Source organism: Oncorhynchus masou, chromosome 1 (genome assembly GCF_036934945.1).
Source record: "Oncorhynchus masou masou isolate Uvic2021 chromosome 1, UVic_Omas_1.1, whole genome shotgun sequence".
NCBI classification, from domain to species: Eukaryota; Metazoa; Chordata; class Actinopteri; order Salmoniformes; family Salmonidae; genus Oncorhynchus; species Oncorhynchus masou.
This window is the reverse complement of record NC_088212.1, coordinates 14,006,324-14,024,240: the sequence shown is the minus strand read 5'-3', so window position 1 is coordinate 14,024,240 and position 17,917 is coordinate 14,006,324. Positions and strand designations below refer to the sequence as shown.

Here is a 17,917-nt window from a genome sequence, read left to right as displayed (position 1 = left end):
ACCTTAATGTATGTCAAGTAGAGGCACTATGGGCTCAGGTACATCTGCCTCACCAGGCACCCATATTGGTAGGATGTGTGTCTAGACCTCCTAGCTCTACGGTGTCCTATCTGGATGACTTATGCACTGGGTTTGACAAGGTCACAGATAGTAACAGATGTATTGAACTTGTGTGATTTTAATATAAATTGGAATTCAAATATAACTAAATGAATGAGATATGTCGAGAGCTGTGGTTAGAAAAAGATGGTTAATGATAGAACTAGATCATCAACGAAGTTAGGTCACCGTTCAGACACGTGCATTGAACTGATCTTCTGTAATGTACCATTGCAATGCTTACAAACCAGATCAATGCCAGTGGGCTGGATAGACCATAATCATGAACACCAAGGTTCCAAAGAAACCCCCAAGGATTGTGGTCCTGAGAAATGTTTACACATTTAAACATGAGCTATTTCTAAATGATTTGGCTGCTGTACCCTGGGAGCTGATTTATCTAGAGGATGATTTAAATCACGCTATAGAATGTTTTATTGATTTGCTCACTGAGGTAAATGGACTATCATGCCCCAGTAAGAAAGAGGACAGTTGGGGCTTGTCCATCTCCAAATATGGCAAAAGTCTTAGCAGCCAAATCTGAACTAGAAAATGATGAACAGAATTATAGAACATTTTGTAATTATGCAGTTAAATTAAATAATAAAAAAAAATATTTTACAAAAATGCTTTTATTGATTGTAAAATTGATTTTTTTAAAAAGCTATGGAATACAGTTCAGGGCTTACTTGGTACATCTATTTAATTTACCCATCTAGTATGGAGGTTGACGGGAGAACAATAAAACCATCTGATATTGCCAATCATTCTGCAGATTGTTTTACAAAGAAAATTGATTTACCGAGCGATAATGTAATCACCCATTCTTCCAAACAAGCTATAGTCCGATGAATTGATGATCATATTATGAGCAACAACAAAACAAATGCTCTTTTAATCTAAAAATAGTGTCAGTTGAGGTGTTAAACCTGTTGAAGTCACTATCTAATGGTAAATCTACAGGTTATGATCTTATGGACAATTTTTCACTTCGCTATGCTACTCCCCAGAATGCAACTCCACTGAAATACATATTTATTTGGTCACTGGAAAAGGGAATATAGCCAAATGTATGGAAGCTAAACTGTGTCCAATCCCAAAAGACAGCAAAGAACCCATTACTCCTGTCAGTAGCAGACCAATTAGTCTACCCCCTTCACTCAGTAAGATATTGGAGGGTATTGTGAGTAGACAAATATGGGAGTACATGGAAAAGAAGGATCTGATTACAGCCAATCAGCCTTCTTACAGCAAAAACCATTCCACTACCACTGCATTGGTTGACATGACTGACCACAGGCTCAATGCTATGGATAATGGCAGGTTGTGGTGGTACTATTTTTAGATTTTAGTGCAGTATTTGATTTAGTGGATCATTAAATAATTGACAAAATTATTGCATTATGGGCTTGAGATGGCAGCATTGTATTGCGTACAGTCATATCTAACTGACAGGAAACAGTCCACTTATATCAATGGCTAGTTTTCTTCCCCTCATGCTTTAAAAAGTGGAATACCGCATGGCAGCTGCCTTGGGCCACATCTTTATTTAATATATACTGTAATAGGAATTTTAATGTTTGTGCTTATAACTAATTTCTGTCTTCAATTAATGTGCTGTTCTAATAAACAATCTGTGTTCATGCAAGTGGCTGACTGTACAAATCTTCACTCACTATCAGTAGCTGCAATTCGGCAGTACGCCCAGACCGCGTTTTGAGAACTAATTATCAATCTCAGTTTCAAGGTCTCCGCTTAGAAAGAAGAAAAGCCTCATGAGATACTGGTCTGGAACCTCTCCAGAGCGCTAACAATAAACAAGGATTCATGTAAGATTGACTGAGTGTCTCTGTGTAAGAATATCCACGACAAAACCAACGGCCTTCTTTTAGCCTTATCTGAAAATCAAGCTACTGTATCTGCAGATGAAACTACAATTTATACAGCAAGACAATCGGTTCAACGGGTACAGCAAGCTCTACAGATAGATGTAGTGGGTTTGCCAGAACAACCTGGCTTTGGACACTTAGAAAACCAAAGTTATGTTGGTCTGTTCCACCAGGAAAAGGCCAACACAACATGGGATACAATTAAGTATTGGGGGGGGGGGGTACAAATTGAGGAAGTAGCAGAACCCAAACTACTAGGAGTGCAGCTAGACAACTGCTTCTCATGGTCTCAAAAACCAAATCTATGTAAAAACAATTTTTTATTAAAACAGCATGCATGATCAGGCTAGCTAAATATTTACAAGGAAAGGTTAAGCAAACACCTCAAGCATTATATTGGGAGTCAGGTGAAATATTGTTCTGGGGAAATGCGTCAGCAGGCTGCAGATTGAACAGAACAAAGAAACAAGGATTGGTTTAAGGTGGAGATATGGTTTTTCTGATGTAGTCATGCACAATGCTCTTGGTTGGTCATCAATCAACAAGAGAATTGAAAAAAAAACTTGCTTATTTAATTTCGCAATGTACACCATTTAAAGAGGACTAACTCAATTCATAATAGCATTCAGTTGGTAAGAGACAAACATTCAGTAAGTACTAGGAATAGATTGGATATCACAGATGGTGGACAGACAGAAAAGAGAAATAGGCAAAATAAAATTTCAATTTAGAGCAATAAAGAAATGGAAAAATGTATTTGAGCAATCCAGAAATCTTTCAATATATAAATTCAAACAATACTTTAGGACCATGTAAATATAATAAATTGGAAGGTTGTGCAGGAATATGGTAGATGAAGGAATCAATCTATAATTTCAGACTGTTAAGAGTATTTATCTGGTCAATATGTCAGTGTATTATGTCTGTAATAGTGTGTTAAATGTCAAAATGTGATCGTATTATAAATTGTATTTTAATGTTGAAGGACTCTTGGAAGATTACTCCAAATGGAGTAAAAGAGATCCTAATGAACTCATCTGCAGCAGAGATAACTCTGGGTCATCCTTTCCTGTGGCCGTCCTCATGAGCCAGTTTCATTCATAGCACTCGATGGACACAATAGATTACCTCAAAAGCATTAATTCCACAAATTAACTTTAAACATGGCACACCTGTTGAAATTGAAATGCATTCCACATGACTACCTCATGAAGCTGGTTGAGAGTATGCCAAGTGTGCAAAGCTGTCTTCAAGGTGGCTACTTTGAAGAAACTCAAAATAAAATGATTTGTTTAATTAACACTGTTTTGGTAACTACATGATTCCATGTGTGTATTTCACGTTTTGATGTCTTCTCTATTATTCTACAATGTAGAAAATAGTAAAAATACATTTAAATCGTGAATGAGTAGGTGTGTCCAAACTTTGGACTTGTACTGTACACAGACTGTTTAGGGACAAAAATAAGTGGTTAAATTACATGAAAGAAAAACAATTGTGTTTCCTGATATTTCTTATATATCTCTCAGATATAAGAGAGAGGGGGGGCTATCTGTTGTTCCATAGCGAGACTGTTACTCAATGCATTTGTATGGGATAATTTAAGCAGTAAGATCAAATTACATTTTTCATAAAATTATTTTGTAATTACAAAATATATATACTTCAAGGGGTCTTAAAATCCAAACAGCAAAATTATCCTTGGTACGACTTTCTAAAAACAATTTAATATAGATTAGTAGACCCCCACCCTAAAATGGATTTTGGGGGATTTGTATCCTTTGATTTACACAATACGCCTACCACTTTGAAGATGCAAAATATTTTTTTTATCGTGAAACAAACAAGACAAAAAAAAATAGAACTTGAGTGTGCAAAGCTATTCACCCCCCCAAATCAATACTTTGTAGACACCTTTTACAGCAATTACAGTTGCAAGTCTCTTGGGGTATGTCTCTATAAGATTGGCACATCTAGCCACTGGGATTTTTGCCCATTCTTCAAGGCAAAACTGCTCCAGCTCCTTCAAGTTGGATGGGTTCCACTGGTGTACAGCAGTGGGTTTTGCGCCAGACATAGCATTTTCTTTGAAGGCCAAAAAGCTCAATTTTAGTTTCATCTGACCAGAGTACCACGTACCACTTTCCTGTTTTATTTCTTTGAAACAAGTAATTTTTTCATTTCACTTCACAAAAATGTGGATTATTTTGTGTAAATCCAATAAAAATCCATTTAAATTACAGGCTGTAATGAAACAAAAAAGGAAAAAGAGAAAGGGGTATAAAAACTTGTGCAAGGCGCTGGCAATAGCCCTGGCTGCACGAGGCCACGAGAAATAAATGGCAAACTGCAGGTCAGGAAAAACCCAGACGTCTTTTTGCTTCTATAGAATATTGCGTATTCTTTTGCAACTGTAAAATAGGTAAGAGGTTCATAAAAATAAGCAAACACTGTTATTTATGCTTTATTTACACTCACTATGATGTGTAAGTAACGTAAAGTAAGCAAGGCGTTCCATTTTTGGAATTATTTTATTTTGAACTCGTACCCATTGTGCAGTTGTGAAAGAATATGCAAGCCCTTGGGAATTTACAGCCAAGGCGATATTTGGCAGCTCTGTGATTATGAAACCAGTGAGAACGTACTTCTACGCCATTTCAAATGGTAATCGTTACACCCAAACGGCCAGAGTAATGACACTTCATGTTGCTTATGCGTCCCCAGGTTTCTTCCCAGGAGCAGGGGAGGGTGTAGCCTAGTCAGTCATGCTCAGGCCTGCCTGCCTCTACTCTTAAGAGAAAACCTATGCTTGATACGAAAATGTGGCCCGAGGTGCTTGAACGGTGAGCCGCCGTAGGCACACAGAGGCCAAATTGAGCTCCATACCGCACTCCCATGGAGCCTCAATTTTTTTAACAACTCATAGGGCTCCATAAAGCTCTGCATTGACATGACTAGTTGACAGTAGGTGAGGGCAGCAGGTCCTATATGAGCACAAACTCACCTCCTTCACAACAGCCGTGACCTCTGCAAACGCCGTATCACCGTAAATGCTGCATGGCTAATGCAGATGCGGATTGACCATGCCGAGCCTTTAAGTTCATGTTCTACTTTCATAGATAGGGTGAAGCACCCCCTGTTGGTCAGGACACAGCATCTCAACTAGACTGCTTTTACACAATGGGGAATACCATAGGGACAGTTCACTGGGACCGCATCCTGCTGTCAGTATTTACCCTCCCAGATGAAACAGTAACACAGACGAGCTTGAGAATACTCGTTTTTTTATAAGACTGGGTAAAGAACCAGCAAAAACAAAGACATGGTTAGTTTCTTACATTTCTCCTACCCAATAAATCTCCTTGACTTGTTTTGATAACAGATTTCGATATACAATTAAATGTTTTCAAACTGTACTCAGGGGTAAACATAACATAGTAAAAGTGAATTCACTCCCTCAATTTAGTATGATGCTGCATTTCATATGGTATTATTAATTTGTTGATGTCTATCCATTTCATGTTACGAATTACAATTCCGACAATATGTTACAAATTTGCAATACATATGATATGTGACCAATTCCAATTTGTTACAGCTAACGTTAGCTAGATTGCTAGGTGGCTAATGTTAGCTAGGTTAGGAGTTAGCTAACCTTAACCTTTTAACCTAACATACTAAGTAGTTGTAAAGTTCCTAAATAGGAAGTAGTTGCAAAGTTAGCTAAAATGCTAAAGTTGTCCGTGATGAGATCTGAACATGCAACCTTTGCACAAAGAAAGTTGCTGGCTATGGGGAATTAATTTAAAGTCGAACTTGATTGTGCAAGTTAAAATATGATCATGGTACATGTGTGTGTGGGGGTGTGTGTGACCTCAGTCTACACTACACCACCCATCTCTCCGTCCTTGGCTCCACCGACTTCACCAGGCCCTGGCCCATGACCCTGAAATCCTCCAGGATGGCCTCCACGTTGGGGACAGTGTGAGCCTCCTCCCCACTCACCTCCACACGACGAGCCACCATCTGGGAGGTCTGTTCCAGAGGGACACACAAAGAAATGAATAAGCAAATAGAGAGGGAAAGAAAGATAAGTTCTGTGACTTCCGGTCTTTACCTTGAACGGCAGTGGGGTGAAGGCTTTGGGTTTCCATAACACCGCGATCACAGTGCCGCCATAGGGGTCATAGAAGAACAGAGCCAGGTCTCCAAATGCATCCTGGGAAAGATAAGCAGACAGGTTTAAAATGGAAGGCCTTTAGCCCACTTGAGTCAATATGACAAGAACTACATGGTCTGAAACCTACATACACAAGGCAATAGACCTGGCTGCACGAGGCCACTAGAAATAAATAGCAAACTGCATGTCAGGAAAAACCTAGACGTTGTCTTTCCGCTTCTAAAGAAAACCAGCAAGCCAGAGCCCGGTGAGCGAGTTCATTAGAACGTACATTGAAGATGCCGTTCCCATAGCAACAATTAAAACATTCCCAAACAAGAAACCGTGGATTGATGGCAGCATTCGCGTGAAACTGAAAGCGCGAACCACTGCTTTTAACCAGGGCAAGGTGACTGGTAACATGACCGAATACAAACAGTGCAGCTATTCCATCCGCAAGGCAATCAAACAAGCTAAGCGTCAGTGTAGAGACAAAGTAGAATCGCAATTCAACGGCTCAGACACAAGAGGTATGTGGCAGGGTCTACAGTCAATCACGGATTACAAAAAGAAAACCAGCCCCGTCACGGACCAGGATGTCTTGCTCCCAGGCAGACTAAATAACTTTTTTGCCCGCTTTGAGGACAATACAGTGCCACTGACACGGCCCGCTACCAAAACCTGCGGACTCTCCTTCACTGCAGCCGAGGTGAATAAAACATTTAAACGTGTTAACCCTCACAAGGCCGCAGGACAGACGGCATCCCCAGCCGTGTCCTCAGAGCATGCGCAGACCAGCTGGCTGGTGTGTTTACGGACATATTCAATCGATTCCTATCCCAGTCTGCTGTTCCCACATGCTTCAAGAGGGCCACCATTGTTCCTGTTCCCAAGAAAGCTAAGGTAACTGAGCTAAACGACTACTGCCCCGTAGCACTCACTTCCGTCATCATGAAGTGCTTTGAGAGACGAGTCAAGGACCATATCACCTCCACCCTACCTGGTACCCTCCAAACTCGTCATCAAGCTTGAGACCCTGGGTCTCGACCCCGCCCTGTGCAACTGGGTACTGGACTTCCTGACGGGCCGCCCCCAGGTGGTGAGGGTAGGTAACAACATCTCCACCCCGCTGATCCTCAACACTGGGGCCCCACAAGGGTGCGTTCTGAGCCCTCTCCTGTACTCCCTGTTCACCCACGACTGCGTGGCCACGCACGCCTCCAACTCAATCATCAAGTTTGCGGACGACACAACATTGGTAGGCTTGATTACCAACAACGACAAGACGGCCTACAGAGAGGAGGTGAGGGCCCTCAATAACCTCACACTCAACCTCAACAAAACTAAGGAGATGATTGTGGACTTCAGGAAACAGCAGAGGGAACACTGCCCTATCCACATCGATGGAACAGTAGTGGAGAGGGTAGTAAGTTTTAAGTTTAAGTTCCTTACTGACACAGACAAACTGAATTGGTCCACCCACACAGACAGCATCGTGAAGAAGGCACAGCAGCGCCTCTTCAAACTCAGGAGGCTGAAGAAATTCGGCTTGTCACCAAAAGCACTCACAAACTTCTACAGATGCACAATCGAGAGTATCCTGTTGGGCTGTATCACCGCCTGGTATGGCAACTGCTCCGCCCACAACCGTAAGGCTCTCCAGAGGGTAGTGAGGTCTGCACAACGCATCACCGGGGGCAAACATCCTGCCCTCCAGGACACCTACACCACCCGATGTCACAGGAAGGCCATAAAGATCATCAAGGACAACAACCACCCAAGCCACTGCCTGTTCACCCCGCTATCATCCAGAAGGCAAGGTCAGTACAGGTGCATCAAAGCTGGGACCGAGAGACTGAAAAACAACTTATCTCTCAAGGCCATCAGACTGTTAAACAGCCACCACTAACATTGAATGGCTGCTGCCAACACACTGACTCAACTCCAGCCACTTTAATAATGGGAATTGATGGGAATTGATGTAAAATATATCACTAGCCACTTTAAACAATGCTACTTAATATAATGTTTACATACCCTACATTATTCATCTCATATGTATACGTATATACTGTACTCTATATCATCTACTGCAACTTTATGTAATACATGTATCACTAGCCACTTTGAACTATGCCACTTTGTTTACATACTCATCTCATATGTATATACTGTACTCGATACCATCTACTGTATCTTGCCTATGCCGCTCTGTACCATCACTCATTCATATATCTTTATGTACATATTCTTTATCCCTTTACACTTGTGTGTATAAGGTAGTAGTTTTGGAATTGTTAGCTAGATTACTTGTTGGTTATTACTGCATTGTCGGAACTAGAAGCACAAGCATTTCGCTACACTCGCATTAACATCTGCTAACCATGTGTATGTGACAAATAACATTTGATTTGAGCACCACACTGGTACTTACCCTGAGCTCTGCCAGGTAGTGGGTGACGGGGTTGAAGTCGATGACGGGTAGTGCCCCTCCAGTGTTGGCCACTCTGCCAGCCAGGATGCCCCTGCAGAAGGTGGCATGAGGCGGGTCCACTGCCTGGCTCAGTAAGGGCACCTGCTTGGGGCTCAGGTGGATCAGGACATCATAGGGATCCAATGGAGGCCGCATGACCACCTGCGTGTGTGTTACACAAACACAGAGAGAAGGAATGGTAATGATGGAATGTATATTACAGCAGGTTTGACAATGCAATAATTCTGGGGAAATGAAGAAAAACATTATACAATTAAGCATGCGAGTGGTAGTTTTAAGAACGTGTGAGAGAGAGAGAGAGAGTGACTGACTGACCCTGACGTCCTGTATCTGGCTGGTGTCCATCAGCTGAGGTTCTAGGATCTTCAGGCTCTCTGCAGCCACCATCACCACACGCTGCAACATCTGAGCACACAGAGACAAACCCCTCAATAACCCACACCTGATACTGGCCAGCATAGTGAGAGTGATCCTACCAAACCCTTGTCGGTTGTCCGTAAAGAGATATGTTTGAAACTCCTCATTCAGAACTATCCTCACCTGTGGTTTAAACAGCTGTTGGGTCAATACTGTGAATGAGTCAGCTTAGGACAGTTTGAGTTCTATCGAATAGCTAGGTTTACTCTGTCTAAACACCAGACTCCATCTCAAAGATCTGGTACATTGTCAAGGATGGGCATCTTGGTGAGAACATCGGGCTGTAAAAACATGTGCACAGAGCTCCATTATAAGCTGTTCTGTCAAAAAGTGTTCAGCCTCTCGATCAATCATTTGATTACGCAAGTGAAAAGGGCAGTGTCCTTGGGCGTATTCCAATCATTCCACCAGCCTTCGTACATTCACAGTTGGAACACTGAGGCCATTCAAAATGAAGTGGACCTTTGCCATCAATGTGAAAGTGACATGACAGATGGCGCAAACACACAGGTTCTCAGGCACATGACATGTTAGTTGGTCTGCACATCATGCATTAGGCCTATTGAATTCAATGTTATCGGACAGACACAAAAACATGGCAGGTCTAGAGGGCAGCTACTTGGAGCATTGGAATCCAGTGGGTTAGGTGGAACAGGAAAGCAACATGAAAAGGATGGGAAGCTGCCGGCTCCATCACCTCCCCATGTTGCTGTGTGCTGCTGTATTTCTCAGAGCGCTCGGTCAAACAGCGGACATGAAAACAAGATCTTCAACTGATTTCCTTCTGGAAGTGGACAGTGAAAAACACAACTGGTGAGCATTACATGCACTTCTTGATCATGTTGTCCCTGATAATATTGAAGCCATAGCCATTGCATTCATCTAGATAGAACACCATGAGTGAAAAAGGAAGCATTCAGGTAAAATTGTATTTTTGCCATTTTGAATTCATGTAATATAATTATTGTATTAGTGTCATAACATGACAAACTGAATGTGTATAGCATTACATGAGTGATTTACAAGGTGCTTGAAAGGTTAAAAAGCAAGAGGTCAGTATCAAGGAAAGATACAGTCAGCTGCCTATGATGAGAGATACGACACTAGTCATTTCAACAGGCATTTAGACTTTAAAAAAAAGTTTGGCTAATCAGTAATAATAATATTGATAACGGTATGAGTGTATCTGTCACCAGTGTGACGTAGGAGAGCAGTATGCTCTGAGGAAGGGTCCAAGGATCGGGAAACCGTGTGACTGCCGAATAACAAGAACGTGCAATTAATTTCTACTCCGGTGTTTATGATGTCACCTCTACCATTATATTCTATTAAATTCTAATTCTCAGATTAAAAACTTGGATGGACACTATGAAAGCTTAAACCAAGTTTATTCTTCCCAGAGGGTCAATACAGCTGCATTAGACATCACACACCAGCACTGATATTTAACCCTTTCTCCTAGGCTGAGGCTCCTGCTACACTGAACAGCCAATGTTGCGAGACAGACATTTTGTGATATCTGTTCTTCCTCACTTCATCTGACCTCTACCCCAAAGTGCTCACTCCTCCAACTCAAGGCTGTCATGGTGATTGGTACGAGACTGCATCTCTTCTCCTCCCAGAGGATCCCTCCCATAGGATCCCTGATGGCTAACAATACCATATTCTTCCATATCGTAAATGTTATACATTACCCTCTCTCCGTCAGTGACGTAAGTATATTTCATATTCTCAGAAGCCAACAATTGACTATGCTGTTTAATATACAGAGACTGGCAAGAACATGGCCTGTCCTAGACAGTGTGAGAGTCAATTGAAAAGTTTGAATTCCTTTTTTTATTTTTTCCTCCGTTTCTGTGTATGCCTCTTCTGTTACTATGCTGTGTACAATGTGCTGCACAAATAAGATATTGGATGTGGCATACTGGTGAATGTACTGCATGTGTGTGTTCTGACCTGCACAGTGGGAGCCTGCTTGGTCCAAATGGAGACTTTCTTGTCGTTGGGTGTGGCCAAGAACATAACAGGCAGAGACTCTCTGGAGGCTATGAAGTCATTCTTGATCTCAGTGTAGTCAGCAGCTACAGCAGAGGACAGGACAGACGGGAGGAGAGAGGGAAAGTCAGGGGGAGGAGAGAGGTAGGAGAAAGAGAGTTGTAGGAGAGGCAAGGACAGAGGGAAGGGGAGAGAGAGTGGACAAGAGAAGGAGAAAGAGGGGTAGGATAAGGGAGAACAGGACAGAGTGGACAGGACAGTAGGAAGGAGAAAGAGGGGTATGATAAGGGAGAACAGGACAGAGTGGACAGGACAGTAGGAAGGAGAAAGAGGGGTAGAATAAGGGAGAACAGGACAGAGTGGACAGGACAGTAGGAAGGGGAAAGAGGGGTATGATAAGGGAGAACAGGACAGAGTGGACAGGACAGTAGGAAGGGGAAAGAGGGGTAGGATAAGGGAGAACAGGACAGTGTGGACAGGACAGTAGGAAGGAGAAAGAGGGGTATGATAAGGGAGAACAGGACAGAGTGGACAGGACAGTAGGAAGGGGAAAGAGGGGTAGGATAAGGGAGAACAGGACAGAGTGGACAGGACAGTAGGAAGGGGAAAGAGGGGTATGATAAGGGAGAACAGGACAGAGTGGACAGGACAGTAGGAAGGGGAAAGAGGGGTATGATAAGGGAGAACAGGACAGAGTGGACAGGACAATAGGAAGGGGAAAGAGGGGTAGGATAAGGGAGAACAGGACAGAGTGGACAGGACAGTAGGAAGGGGAAAGAGGGGTATGATAAGGGAGAACAGGACAGTGTGGACAGGACAGTAGGAAGGAGAGAGGTGTTATGGGGTCTTTATATACTGCTGCATGAGTATGATTAGATGCACATTGTTGTGTAAGATATATTATAATCTACAATGGGTGTGTGCTCACCGGTGAGCTGGCTGTTGAGGTTGACAACCAGGGGGTTATTTCTCCAATCGAAGGAGGAGAGTAGGTGGAGAAACCGAAGGAAACCGACCTGAGGAGACCTGAGAGAGGGGAGAGAGAACAAACAGCAAAAACATATGACCAAGTACAAAAATGTTAGAATATGCTATTAAAAGTCCTATTGGTATGGGACTAGTATTACGTTGGTTATGTATTTACTACCCCAGAGGACGATTCAGACAGGCTACGTTTTTTCCAAAATATCCCCTGTAAGTGTCTTAAAAAAGAAATAAAAAATAAAAAACCTGGATGTTTTTTTTCAAGGCGTGAAGATATTTCAACAAGTCCAGGCAGAAGCAGGCTACACTGATATATTGAGCTTGGTTCCAAGTTTCTGAACCATACCAAACCATCTTTTAGGTCTTGTGTTGATATATTTGAATTAAGGAAGAGTACTCATTAGGATACTTTAGCGATCTACAGTAGAAGGCAAAACTAAATGCACCCAGACTTCAGATGGGAGCTGAACAGTAAAGTTGCACTTGATGTGAACTTGTCATTTCCAAACGTTTAGCTCAGTATGCTGCTTGTGATTTCTTTTTTTGGACGTTGCAACAATCTACAAATCTGTCATTATGGGGTAGTGTGTAGAACAATTGTTTTTAATTTAATCCATTTTAGAATAAGGCTGTAACTGAACGAAAGATGGAAAAAGTCAAGGGGTCACTGGCCTACACACAATACCCTATAATGTCAAAGTGAAATAGTTTAGACTTTTTTTTTTACAAATTAATACAAATTGAAAAGCTGAAATGTTGCGTCAATAAGTGTTCAACATGGTTTCTAAAATGCCTACCTCATCTTGGTACCCCACACATACAGATAAATGTAAAATCCCTCAGTCGAGCAATGAATTTCAAACACAAAGACCAGAGAAGTTTTCCAATGTCTCGCAAAAGGCACCTATTGGTAGATGGGTAAAATAAAAACACTGACATTGAATATCCCTTTGAGCATGGTGAAGTTATTAAATTACACTTTGGGTGGTGTATCAACACACCCAGTCACCACAAAGATACTGGCGGAAAACCGTTCACAGATTTCACCAGGAGGCCAATGGTGACTAAAACAGTTACAGAGTATAACGGCTGTGATAAGAGAAAACTGAGGATGGATCAACAACATTGTAGTTACTCCACAATACTAACCTAAGTGACAGAGTGAAAAGAAGGAAGCCTGTACAGAATACAAATATTCGTAAACATGCATTCTGTTTGCAATAAGGCACTTAAGTAAAACTGCAAAAAATGTAACGAAGAAAATAACTTCATGTCCTGAATACAAAGCGTTATGTTTGGGGCAAATCCAACAATCAAGCATGGTGGTGGATGCATAATATTATGGGTATGCTTGTCATCAGCAAGGACTAGAGAGCTTTTTTTAATAGGATAAACAGAAACAGAATAGAGCTAAGCACAGGCAAAATTCTAGAGAAAACCATGGTTCAGTTCACAACCTAAAACAAAGAGCCAAATATACACAAGTTGCTTACAAAGAAAACATTGAACGCTCCAGAGTGGCCTAGTTACAGTTTCTTCTTGAAAATCTATGGTAAGACTTGAAAATTGCTAGACATCCATGATCAACTACCAACTTCAGAGCTTGAAGAATTCTTTAAAAGAATAATATGCAAATATTGTACAATCCAGGTGTGTAAAGCTCTTAGAGACTTACCCAGAAAGACTCACAGCTGTAATCCCTGCCAAAAGTGATTCAAACATGTACTTTGATACTTTATGTTTCACTTTTATAAACCAGGTGAAACATCTGGCTCATTGTTCATTGTGTTCCTGCTCACAAAATCAAAATAAATAAAATAGCTATTTTACCTGTAATACCCTTGTTAAAACCAAGTACAGAGTCTACTTGTTATAATTAATTGGTATTAGATTTAAAATATGATCGAGTTTCTCCTGTATTTATCATGGATCCCCATGAAAAATACTTATTTTCCACCATAATTTGCAAATAAATTCATTAAAAATCCTACAATGTGATTCTGTATTTTTTCTCTCTCATTTTGTCTGTCATAGTTGAAGTGTACCTATGATGAAAATTACAGGCCTCTCATCTTTTTAAGTGGGAGAACTTGCACAATTGGTGGCTGACTAAATACCTTTTTGCCCCACTGTATGCACGTGTCTATGCCTATGTTTGTGTTGCCTCACAGTCCCCGCTGTTCCATAAGGTGTTTTTTAAATCTACATTTTACTGCTTGCGTCAGTTACTTGATGCGACTTCCATGTCGTTATGGCTCTATGTAGTACTGTGTGCCTCCCATAGTCTGTTCTGGAAGAGACCTCTTGTGGCATGACTTGTGGGGTATGCATGGGTGTCTGAGCTGTGTGCCAGTATTTCAGACAGACAAGACGGTGCAGTCAACATGTCAATACCTCTCATAAATACAAGTAGTGATGAAGTCAATCTCTCTTCCACTTTGAGCCAGGAGAGATTGACATGCATATTATTAATATTAGCTCTCTGTGTACATACAAGGGCCAGCTGTGCTGCCCTGTTCTGAGCCAATTACAATTTTCCTAAATCCTTTTTTGTGGCACCTGACCACACTACTGAACAGTAGTCTAGGTGTGACAGAACTAGTGCCTGTCGGACCTGCCGTGTTGATAGTGCTGTTAAGAAGGCAGAGCAGCGCTTTATTATAGACTTAGACTTATTTAGCTACTGTTGTATCAATATGTTTTGAACATGACAGTTTATAATCCAGGGTTTCTCCAAGCAGTTAAGTCATCTTAACTTGCTCAATTTCCACATTATTATTTACAAGATTTAGTTGAGGTTTAGTGAGTGTTTTGTTCCAAATACAATATTTAGGACTAACTTATTCCTTGCCACCCACTCTGAAACTAACTACAGCTCTTTGTTGAGTGTTGCAGTCATTTCAGTCGCTGTAGTAGCTGACGTGTAAAGTGTTGAGTCATCTGCATACATAGACACACTGGCTTTACTCAGGCAGTGGCATGTCGTTAGTTCAGCTACCCTGGGGAACTCCTGTATTGTATTGCAATGTCGTTAATGCATTTATTTTGAAGAAATATTTAATGAACAAGTGAATAGGTTGGTTTACTTTTAAGTTTTGACCAATACGGTAGCTTGTTAAGCTGTGGCCAATGGGAGAATTGACCTGGTTAACAGGAGGCCTGAGGGAGAAAGACGTTGAAAAAAGGAAGGAGAGACATTATCGGTGTTGAAGAAAACCGATAAAAGACGATAAAAGTAGAACAAAACCCAAACCTACTGAGTTTTGAAAGTAAATACAGATTTCATCTTATAAGAAAGTTATTATTTTGTTAACAAAGACTTCGTAGAGACTGAAGCTACAGTCTCACCGTGGAGGTATTTGACAGCCTAGAAGTTAGCCTGGCATCGTGCAAATTAGGGAGCTAAATAAACAGCGCTCTCACCGACTCAATTTGGTAGGCTACACTGACTGATGAGACCAGAGTCAGTGACTTTAGCGTCCCAGGATAGGAAACCTAGGATCCTTGTCCCGATACCATGGTCATACAGTAGAACCACACTGCATTATTTATTAATGGCAAAGGGATATAGAAGATCAAATGTATTCAGTCAGTTCGACTCCTTCAATAAACTACTTGCTGTTCAGTTGTCAATCAAAGCACAGTAAGTGGCCTATGCGCCACAACTCTGCGTGGCTGGCTATAGGAAAGATGTGAAAAACAATAAATCACTGTGGCAGAGAACAATAATTTGGCTAAGTGGATTTTGACTCATCGTTACCACTTACATTACATGTGACGTGCAAATTCACGATCATCGTGCTCTCCCTTCTTATTGAAAAACAAATTTGACAGCAACCAACCACAGAGCACACAAACTGTACCAGGAGGCAGGACAGACCGCATTTCCCCGTCATCGCTCGATTTTTGACTGTCAGGCGCCTGTCCTATCAATAGATCACTAGAAGATGCATATCAAGTTAAAACTTCTAAATGAAAAGCAGTCAAGATAATATGAAGTATTAATCTGTGACCGGATGATTCGCCGACGACTGCAAAACACTAATGGAAAACACAGTATGATCTGGCAAAAAATACTGGAATCAGTTATAAAACCCATAGCCCTTTATGGTTGTGAGGTCTGGGGTCCGTTCACCAAACAAGAATTCACTAATTCTGCTAAAATATCCTTGTGTACAAAAACACAAACAATGCATGCAGAGCAGAATTAGGCCGATATCCCCTAATTATCAAAATCCAGAAAAGAGCCATTCAATTCTTCAACCACCTAAAAGGAAGTGATTCCCAAACCTTAACCATAACCTACAGAGAGAGATGAACCTGGAGTCCCCTCAGCAAGCTGGTTCTGGGGCTCTGTTCTCAAACACAAACCACAGAGCCCCAGGATAGCAACAGAATTAGACCTAACCAACTCATGAGAAAACAAAAGATAATTACTTGACACATTGAAAAGAATTAAACGATTTGGCCCTAAACCAAGAGTACACAGTGGCAGAACACCTGACCACTGTGACTGACCCAAAATTAAAGGAAAGCTTTGACTATGTAAAGACTCAGTGAGCATAGCCTTGCTATTGAGAAAGGTCGCCATAGCCTGTCTTCTCTTGAGAGCCAGATCTGTCTATGTGCCCACCGTATACAAAATGGAACTGCACTTCCTAACCTCCTGACAAAATGTATGACTATAGAGACACACACAGATCCCTCAGATTACACAGACCAACAAAGAATTTGAGAGAAAGCGTTTGTGGTACAGGAAGGTGACGATAGAACGAGTGAGAGAAGAATTAGCAGAGAGGGATTGATACTTCAAGTAGGTAACTAGTTACCCTGGAGGAGTGAAGGGGGCCGGCTGCAGGAAGAGGGACGCCACCAGCAGGTCAGCAGTGTCCTCTGTGATGTCATCGCTAAAGAGCTGCGCTCCCAGCCAGCGCTTGGCCAGGCGACACACTGCCCCGAAGCATGGGTGGAGCTGCTGGAGCCTAGAACACACAACCACAGAGACATTAGGATATGTGTGTCTGTTTGAGAGAGAAGGTGTAAAGCTGTAGTGTTAGCTGACAGAGAGAGCGCTCCAGTGTAAAGCTGTAGTGTTAGCTGACAGAGAGAGCGCTCCAGTTTAAAGCTGGTGCCTGACCCGTGCAGGGTGCTGGTGAGTAGGGGCCGCTGCATGGTGGCCATCTCCAGGGCCTGAGCCTCCGCGTTGTCCCTGACGATGAGCAGTCCCTCTGGACTAACACTCTCCCTCAGGACCTGAGGCTCCCGGTGGTATGCTACCTGGATCCTGAACACCAAGCCATCCTGCACACACACACACACACACACACACACACACACACAGTTAGTCAAGATGTCTGAGAACAGTGCTTCAAATTAAAATCAAATCTATGTTATAAAGCCCAATTGTGACAACTGCAGATGTCAGTGTGTGTCATTAATTAACATAATCACTACCATCCTAACACCACAGAGAGAGAAAGAGAGAGACAGACAGACAGACCCATACCTTCCACACATCCAGGTGTGTGGGACTGGGCTGGCAGGTGTAGTGGTGGTGTTGGGTTAACAGTTCTCCCAGGCTGATGTGGAAGGCTGCTTTAATGTGGCGGATGGCCACTCTGTCATGAGGCCACTTCCCACTGCCCTCCATGTGGCAGATCACTACAACAGGAGAAGGCAAGCGAGAAGGGTTCATAGTAGAACACACACAAATAGCATACCTTTTCTGGATCCGCAATAAAACAATTCAATGAGGTCTGTACAGTACCCACTAGGCTTGGGCAGTATGCCGTATAGATCATAAACCGGGATATTGGACGGCACCATTGGTCTGATTTTTCAGTTGGTTTGTACTCTAACGTTCTAAAAGTTGTTTTTTGA

The 17,917-nt window shown here is 42.0% G+C and overlaps 1 protein-coding gene across 1 annotated transcript in view; it reads right to left on the bottom strand.

Moving 5' to 3' along the window:
- Positions 1 to 2,538: 2,538 nt before the first annotated feature.
- LOC135519582 (nucleolar protein 6-like) overlaps positions 2,539 to 17,917 on the bottom strand; it is a 28,978-nt gene continuing 13,599 nt past the window's right edge. The window contains exons 18-26 of the mRNA XM_064944848.1: positions 17,544 to 17,698; positions 17,175 to 17,338; positions 16,867 to 17,019; positions 11,982 to 12,079; positions 11,015 to 11,139; positions 8,957 to 9,046; positions 8,582 to 8,782; positions 6,106 to 6,207; positions 2,539 to 6,023 (exon numbers count right to left, since the gene is read on the bottom strand). Coding sequence (XP_064800920.1) covers positions 5,874 to 6,023; positions 6,106 to 6,207; positions 8,582 to 8,782; positions 8,957 to 9,046; positions 11,015 to 11,139; positions 11,982 to 12,079; positions 16,867 to 17,019; positions 17,175 to 17,338; positions 17,544 to 17,698 — 1,238 coding nt within the window. The 3' untranslated portion in view covers positions 2,539 to 5,873. The remainder of the gene's footprint in view (positions 6,024 to 6,105; positions 6,208 to 8,581; positions 8,783 to 8,956; positions 9,047 to 11,014; positions 11,140 to 11,981; positions 12,080 to 16,866; positions 17,020 to 17,174; positions 17,339 to 17,543; positions 17,699 to 17,917) is intronic.